Raw genomic sequence first — 9,181 nt, forward strand, 5'->3', positions numbered from 1 at the left:
GGACAAAAAGGGTATTACACACTCTCCAAGTATCTCCCCCCAAATATTTATTAATCGCAAATGGAAAGATAGTGTTTTAGTGGAGAAACTCTGCAGACACCATCTTAACCAAGAGATCAAGGTTAACGCCACCAGCAATGAGACATACTGATGTCATCTCCCCTCTGGCAGGATGTTCTGGGAAGGGTTCACATCACTTCTGTGGCATTCTTGCCAAAAATGCATAACCTCAATCCTATGGTGAAAAAACACCAGACAAACCCAAACTGAAGAGCAGTCTACAAAATAACTAACTAGTGCTTGTCACAAGTGTCAACGTCACAAAGAGCAAGGGAAGTCTAAGGAACTGTCACAGATTGAAGGAGACTAAGGAGAAATGACAACTAAATGCAGTGTGGAATCCTGGATTAGATCCTAGAATAGAAAAAGGACTTTGATGGAAAAACTAGTGAAATGTGAATAAAGTCCATAGCTTAGTATTGTCCCAATGTTAATTTCTTGGTTTTGATCATTGCACTACGATTAAGAAAGATGTTAATACTAGGGGAAGCTGGGTGAAGGGTGTATGGGAATTCTCTCTGTACTATTTTGCAACTTTTCTGTAAGTCTAAAATTGTTTTAAAATAAAAGGTTTTTTTTAATGTTTTTTAAAAAGAACAAACATACAGCAATGACAGAAAAACTGCTGTCGGAAATCACAGTCACCATAACTAACCAGTCTCCTCACCACTGGTTGGCCTCTCTCTCCATTTACCGTCCACATCAAAGCCAGGCAACAGAAGATCTTAAATCACCACTGTGCACTTGTCACTCTCCACTCAAAACCCCTGGAGGCAAGGGCTTAAAGGGTCTTGTCAATAGGACATGGGAGCAGCTTGAAGGGGCTCCTGTTGGCCCCGGGATGCTCTAAACATCAAAATAAAGTAATAACATATTATAACCCAATGAATAAAACAATAATCCACAAGTCCACACTGTTACAAATAAACAGACAACAAACAAATGGGAGAGAAGGTAAAGTTCTTCCTTATGGTAGAATGCCAGCTAATAAATAGGGAAGAAATGATGGAGTCAGAAATTTCTCATCAGTGCTGCTAAAACTAGTGAAATGAAAGTTTGATGAATAGGAATGTACACAGCCTCAAAGTATCTCCCTGCAAATTAATTATTAATCACAAAGGGGGAAATGGTAACTTTTCAGCAAAGAAGCTTGGCAGACACCAACTTACCGAGTAAATCAAAGCTAAAATCACCAATACTGGGATAAGCTGACATCACGTGTCATTTGACATGGCCCAATGAGAAGGGCACAACATTGCTTGTTTAACACTCCTGCCAAAAATGTGTAATTTTTGTAATCATGGATTGTATGTAAACTGAATGGAATCATGAGAAAAGAGCAGATGAAGCCAAATTGAGGGACATTCCACAAAATAACTGGCCGGGATTCTTCAAAAATGTCAAGGTCAAGAAAAACAAAGAAAGGCTAAGGAACTAGTCCAAATCAAAAGAGACTAAGGGGGAAGGTATAGCTCAGTGGCAGAGCACGTGTCTAGCATGCACAAGGTCCTGGGTTCAATCCCCAGTACCTCCATTAGAAATAAATTAAAAACCTAGTTACCTCTCCCCGCCACCAAAAAAAAGAGAATAAAAATTTAAAAAGTAAAGAGAACGGGTGAAATTCACATTAAATTGTTTAAAAGAAAAAAAAAAGACTAAAGAGCCGTGATAAGTAGATGCCATGTGAGATCCTGGACAGGATTCTGAACCTGGACAAAGAATAGTTAACAAGACATTATTGGGACAACTAATGAAATTCTAACAGGAACCATGGAGTAGATAATAGTATTGTATTAATGTTAAATTTTCTGATTTTCATAGCATTATTGTTCTTAGAAAAATACACACTAAAGTACTCAGAGGAAAAAAATTATGTCTTCAATCTATCCTTAAATGATTCAGAAAAAAAGTGCATGTGCGTGCGTGTGTGTGTGTGTAATACATGAGAAAGCAAAGGGGGCAAAATAAACAATTGAGTCTGGATAATGGATAAACAGGAATTCCTTATACTTGCAACTTCTCTGTAAATTTGTAATTATAACAAAAGAAAACACTACAATGAGCCCAAGGGATCTCTTTGGGTGATGAAAATATTCTAAAATTGGATTGTGGTGATGTTTACTCAACTCTATAGATTTATTAAACATCACTATAGCAAAAAAAAAAGTTTTAATAAAAAATTTGACACACACATACACCCCCTGATGGCTCCCCATGTCCCAGCCCCATGGCCTGTGCCCACTCGTTACTTTAGTCTTCTCTCTCAGAACTCACCAACTCAAACATTAACCTCATCCACTGGGTCTGCTCCTCATTCTCCTTCCCAAATCCACAGCACGCAACTCTGGATGCCCGCAGATTCCCTTGTCCTCGCTTCACCTCTCACTCACCGAACTCCTGACCAACCTTCAAGGCCCAGTTCAAATTCCTCCTCCCCAGTCCCTGCAGGGATCCAACGCCTTCCTCCATCTCTCACTCCCTCCTCCTCATCTCTAACACTAATACTTTCTACCTGGCAATATTATTCTAACCACTTTACGTGGACTGTTTTATTTGTACTCACAGCCCTACAAGGTAAGTGCTAGTGTTGCTCCCATTTTACAGATGAGTAAGTCGAGTCACTTGTGAGCCAGCTGAGATCCCTCAGGTGGTGGCTGACAGGGCCAGGATTTAAACTGTGCCATTCTCACACTAAAGGCTGCACTGGTAGCTGCTGTGCTCTAAGTCCCTATGGGCATCCTTACACATTTGTTCTCTAGCAGACAGACCTTTCTTCCCCACCAGGCCGCAAGCTCCCCGAGGAGCAAGTCCATACCCTGAACCTCTCTAGACACTTTGCACACGGCAGGTGCCCAACAGCTGTTTGCCCGCCGCAGGCTGGGATCCAGAAAGAAGAGGAGGGGGTCGTGAGCTCAAAAAGAGGAGCCAATTCTCCACCCCTCGAGCACAGCCCAGCTCCCTGGCTACTGCCCAAAGCCCGGCCGTCATCTGCTCTGGGTAATAAGTATTTGTATGGCGATAATTACAGCATTTGGGAAGAAAATCCCATTAAGCAAGAGCCCTGCCGAGCTGCTAATGCCGGCACAGAACTGGAGGCGGCAACTCCGCCAAGCTCCCGTCTGCTCCCAATAATGCGGGAGCTGCCGTCCCGCCGCCCCTCACCAGGCCCCCAAAGAGCACGGTCGCCCCTGCTGGCAGCCTCAGGCAGCCTGGGCCACCGCAGCCAGCCCCCTCCCTGCCTCGGAGAGAGGGTACAGTGGAAGGGGCAGCCCGGTCCCCGTGTGCTCCAGGGCTCCCTGGAGATCCAGAGTGCCCAGTGGCTGGCTGATAAGGCAAGAGAGAGCAGAGCCGTGCTGGGTTCTGGCATTGAGTGGCACCCAAGTTCCTTTCACGTCCCTGCAATTCTCTGTCACCTTAATAACAATAATAATACTACCATTTATTGGGCACTTGCTGTGTGCCAGGCCCGGTGCAAAGTGCCTCTCCCAGCATCACTGCATTTAATCCTCAGGACCACCCTCTGAAGCAGGTCCTGTCATCATCCCCATTTTATGGGCAAGGAAATGGGATATGAGAAGTCACACTTCCCTCCAGAGCACTTATCCCAGCTTGCAATTATGTGTTTCTTCTGATACTGTGCCGTTCATCTCTACGTCCCCTGCTGGACTAAAACTCAGAGAGAGGGGGGCGCTTTCAATTTCTGTTGGCCACTATTCATTCAGCACGATGCAGACAGTCAATAAACAGCTATCTGTTGAATGAGTGAATTAAAGCTCATAACTTGCCCAAGGCCCCCCCTCCAGCTGTTGAGTGGCAGAGAGGGGTTAAAAAGTCAAGCTGTCTGGCTCCAGAGCAGTCCACCCTGCAGAGAGTCCCTGCATGACACTGCCCTGCGCCCTGTCTCCAAATCCCAAGGGACAGGGGAAGGTCCAGGGAAGGAGCACTTGGAGATCCAGATCCTAGCTTGCAGCTCGGTCAATATTCAAATGCTTACCCCCTCAAGCTCTCTCCTACCCCACCTGAACCCTCAAACCTTTAGCCTGAGCTTCTCAAATAATAAAAATAATAACATCACCTAACATTGGAATCACAAAGCATTTTCACACACATAGAATAAGTGAATCCTGGCAAAACCCCATAAGGTTGTAGGTGTCACTCTCCCCAGAGGCTGAAGGATAGTAGAACACCAGCCTTGCGCCAAGCACGCCTCCAGACCCCCTGCATGCATCCTCTCACTTAAAATCATCACCATCTACCTACAACCATCATCCCCTTTAACAGGTGGGGAAACTGGGTCTCAGAGCAGATGGAGTGACAGCACTGGGCGGTACTACCAGTCACTCAGAGCCCAGCAATAAGCCCAGTGCATCTGCTCCTGAAAACATAAGCCTCACCTGGAGGCAACTCCCCCTGCACAGCGTGGGTCTCTACTGCAGGAGACCACAGAGCCCTGCTCAGAGAGCCCAGCCAACAGGGCCCCAGTTAGCAGACATGGCTTCCATCTGGCCCCCTGACCCCTCTGAATCACCCCCAGCCACCATCCAATCATTATCTGGAATTCCAAACAATTGGTCTGGAGGTGCCCTGGGCAGTCTTCCTTGGTCATGACCACCTGCCTGATGGAATGGGGCCTCCAGACTTAGGGGGGCCTCTCAGGCCTCGGCGGCAGGCAGGGAGCTAGGAAGTGGACAAACTGGCCAGGAGGCAAGAGGATATATAGAGGCAGGCAGGAGTGTGAGGTCCCCATGGCCCAAAAAGCAGCAGAAAGTGCTGGACCTGGAGGCAAACAGAAGTCAGCAGGCCTTCCCAGGCGGTCTCTCCATCCTCTGTCCTCTCTGCGCCCTGCATCCACAAGGGGGATCTGTGGCAAGCCCAGCATAAAAGTGCCCAGGGCAGAGGGGAGAAGCAGGTATCCACACATACTACACGCCTTCATCACAGTCTCCTAAATACTCTAGTCCAGAAGATTCTCTAAATTAAAAAAAAAAATCCAACTGACTTGAGTGGAAGGAAAAACAATAGTGGCCATGGCTGGGTCCCTCTGAGTGTGGGTCCTACAAAGATACAAGCGCCCAGGCCTCTTCCACCACACCCCCAACCCTTGCCCTGGATTTCAGTTGTTCCACGGCAGTGAATTATTCAGCATCCCTTCCCCACCCGGCCCACCAGCCCCACGGCCCCTCTGGCTGAACCAGTCTCCTCAACAGCTCTGGAGCCGGCACAGCCTCTTTCCAGAAGTCCCCGCAGCAAACCAATGACGATTTCTTCCCACTTGGGGAGACGGGCTGGGCCCGGAGTCATGGAACATATGATCACAAAGTCGCTGGGCCTCATAGGCTGCCGTAGAAAGTGCCCAGAGGACAAAAGGCGAACGAAGGCACAGCTGCAAGTCTATAAAAATTTCACAGCCTGAGAAGGAGCCGCCGTTTCAGGCTCTGATACTGCACGACACCCATATTGATTAGAGAAAGCATTTGCCACAGTTATTTTGAGTCTGCCCAGGGCCTCTTTTCAGGATGTTCTTTTCCTCTTCAAATGGCTCTTTCGCGGCCTGCTTGTTGAAAAGGCAGGGTCCCTCTGCTTTCCACAGTCTTTCCCAACCCAAGAAGTTCAGCACCCAGCAAAGATGAGACTTGGTAACTTGCCCCTGGACCCCAACCCTGAAGTCCCCAAAGGAAAAAAATCCAGATAGAGAAAGGCCTCCTGACCCTTCCCAGCCTCAAGTCCCATCACATCCCACTGGACACAGCATGTTTCTGCCCTGGGGCAAAGCTGGTCCCTCCCTTTACCCAGCAGGCCAGGTACGCTCACATCTGCAGGCCTTTGGCTCCTGCATTCCCTCTCTCTGGGGTGCCTGCCCTCTGTGCTTGGCAAAATCTAACCCAACCACTACAGCATCCCAAAGTACCCTCATAAAATGGTCCATCCTCTCAGAAGCTCCTTCACCTCAGAAAAGGGCTTCTCAACCCAAAGCTTCCCCACCCACAGCCCCATCACACTGTCAGAGCTTACAGTTGGGTGTCCCCTACCCTGTCCTCTCAACTGTACATCCCTTGAGGGCAGGGAATTGCTCACTCCCTTCTGGAGCCTCAGCACCCAGGGCAGTTACCAGCTCCACAAACATTTGCTGAATTAAGGAACAAGACTCTTCTCTTGATCCTGTTATAATAATGGCTCTCACTTAGCAAGCATCATAAGGTACCAAGCACTTCCCATACATTATCTTCAGTCCTCACAAGAACCAGAAACCTTATGTATCAACAGCCCCATTTTCCTGATAGAAAGCAACGAAGGCTCAGAGAAGTTAAGTAACTTGCCCAAGGTCACACAGTAAATAACTGACTTTACTCTGCACTAGGAAATTTCACCTCTATCTCACTCTGATTGCAAAAGATCTCGAGAGCTCACCAAAGTCAAAACAGACACTGTCCTCAAAACTAAAGGAGGAGAGAGAGCAAGGAATGAGTTGACTTCAAGATTCAGATCTAAATGCAAAGGAGAAGGGCTAAAATGTCTCAGACCTAGGCTGCTGCCAGGGTAACAGCTGCAGGAGAAATGCCCTGTGGGCAAAGCAAAGGAAGGAGAAGATGTCCAGAGGGAACAGGTGTGGAGGGTGACCCTGCAGCCTCAGAGGCCCCCTAGACAGATTTCTGACCCCTGGTCCCTCTCCAGGGCCACACAGGATAACGTACAGTCTACCCCAAGGAATCTCGGTTCATTCCAGCCTCTTCCCACACAGCATCTTTCCTCCGCACCACAACACACACACACACACACACACACACACACACACACACACAGAGATCGATTCCCATCTACATTGCATCTAGATTGCGAATTCTCTGAAACCTCCACAGGAACTTTTCAGACTCAGCCAAGACTCTGGGGCCAATGTGCTCATTGCTGACCTTGCTACTGAGTTTTATTTAGGAGATAGCTGTCTCCCCAGGGTCAGATTTCTGCCTCTGACCTGCTGGGAGTCATGAAAATATACTCAAAAGTTCTTGAAATATGTGCCTTTCCTGAGCACCACTGCAGGGGGCCAGGGATTTGGGGAAAAGGAGTAGGCAGGTTTCACAGGGGCTGGCAGCCTCCTCCAAAGTCCAGTTCAAAAATCTCCCAAGGCAGCCACCTTTGCAAGCAGCACAAAGGCCCTGCATGAGACCAAAAATCTATACACACAGTCCATGTACAGGGACTCTCCCAGCCTCACGCTACTGAGGTGACACCACAGATACCAGGAATTCACACAGACACACATTCTGCAAGAGAACCTGAGAAAACAAATTATGTATGTTGATAAACACACACACAGCCTAACCATCCACACACACCCCCACACACACACACTACGAAGATTAGCGGGTCTAGAAAGGGCCGAGTTTTCTCAAGAATTTAGAAGTGAGCAAGAACAGGATAAGAGGAATGTTTTTTATGACTTGTCATGGTCAATGTCTTTAACCTCGTGTCTCCCACTCCAAGCTCCTGACCTCCCAACATTATTAACGGGACTCCTGGTCCAGGTCACCCCTACCCTTTTCTGGGTGCTGAATGTAACATACCCCAAGCCCCAAACTCAAATCCCTCAGGTCCCATTGTCTGCCTGGGTTGGGGTGGGCTGGATGTGCAGTGGGGGACCAATGCCTCACACTTCCAAGGGAAGAATTCTTAAGGCTCTGGGACAAACAATGGGGAGGAAGGAGGAGACTAGAAACTTCGACTCCATCCCATCCTGCAGCCCATCGCCAGCCTACAAGCCCTCAGAGCTCAAATCCACACCTCCGGCTCAGAACACAGCCCAAGCCCCATGTGCCCAAAAGGAGACATGGTGCCTGGAGAGTGTGAGGAGCTTCCCTCCTGGGTGCCAGGAAGGCTTTCTGGCACCAATTCGCAGGCACCCTGGAGGAATAAAGTGCTGGCGCAGTGGGAAGGGCCTGCCGTGCTGAACGCAGAGGGCAGGTGTGAGGATGGGAGGTGACAGCCCCGCCGAGGGCCCTTTGAATCCCCCGAAAGGGAAACACTGGCGCTGCGGACTCCTGGCTTCTGTCTCGGGAAGGACGTTGGCAGGCACTGACTCGTCTACGGGCGGCAGAGCCCAGGCCCCCAGTCCCACCCTCACCTCCAGCCCCGTATTGCGTCGGGATGGGAGGGCAACGTCCGGGCTCCCCGCGGGCTGGGGATGGGGGCCATACTCACAGGCGCTCGGTGTTCCGTGGGATGTTCTTGGGGATGGCCTGCAGCCCCGTGCTGTGGCAATCCACCGTGGTGCCGGTGCAGGTGCAGAGGGCGGGGCACGCGTTGGCACCCAGGCGCCACGCGGCTGCCCACAGCAGCAGCCAGAGCTGGAGCCGGACAAGCCCCGCCGAGGACCCCTTCTGGGGCGTCAGCGCCATGGTGCCCTCACGGCGTCCCGCTTGCGTGCCAGACGGCGGTAGCCGCTTACCATCCCCGTTTGGGGTGGTCTCCAGGTGCAGTCCCGGGGCAGAGCCGCCGAAAAGACCGCGGGCTGGTACGCTGCGCCCTTGCGGGCTGGGTGGCACCTTGCTCTTCCAAGCGACGGCGCCTGTGCGCGGACGGAGGGAGGGCGCCTTCGGCGGAGGGCTTTCGGCTCTTCTCCCGTTTCTCGCTGGCTGCGTCTCCCTCCCTCCAGCTCCCAACTGACTGCTGCGAGGAGGAAAATGGGCAGGCCCCGTGCGCGCACGCACCCCGCGCGCGCACACACACACACACACACACTCACACACACTCACACCCGCACGCTCGCTCCCACCCGGCAGTCATCCATCAAACGAAAAGCACACATCCAGAGCCAGACTCCTCCCCGCCCTCCCCCCGAACCCCTCCCCGCCTCCGCCTCCCGACGACCACTCGGCGGCGGCCGCTGTGAGCCGCGTACAGTTTCAAAGGTGGAACCTTCGAGGCGCTGAGAGCCGGCAGGGGCTGCGGGGGAGGGGGGCCCACAGTTCGACCTGTCAGGTCCCAACCCTCGTCAGCTCTACACACACACACACACACACACACACACACACACACACACACACACACACGACGCACACACTTAGACGCACGCACGCGGCACCTGCGCCCCAGCTGCTTGCGCGCGCGGGTGGGGGGTGGCGGT

At 50.8% G+C, this 9,181-nt stretch overlaps 1 protein-coding gene across 3 annotated transcripts in view; it reads right to left on the reverse strand.

Moving 5' to 3' along the window:
- SLIT1 (slit guidance ligand 1) overlaps window positions 1–8,869 on the reverse strand; it is a 156,657-nt gene extending 147,788 nt beyond the window's left edge. For all 3 annotated transcript variants that reach the window (XM_072971743.1, XM_006210569.4, XM_072971744.1), the window contains exon 1: window positions 8,257–8,869. In XM_072971743.1, coding sequence (XP_072827844.1) covers window positions 8,257–8,453 — 197 coding nt within the window. In that variant the 5' untranslated portion in view covers window positions 8,454–8,869. The remainder of the gene's footprint in view (window positions 1–8,256) is intronic.
- Window positions 8,870–9,181: the final 312 nt, after the last annotated feature.

The sequence above is a fragment of the Vicugna pacos genome, chromosome 11 (genome assembly GCF_048564905.1).
Source record: "Vicugna pacos chromosome 11, VicPac4, whole genome shotgun sequence".
Lineage (NCBI taxonomy): Eukaryota > Metazoa > Chordata > Mammalia > Artiodactyla > Camelidae > Vicugna > Vicugna pacos.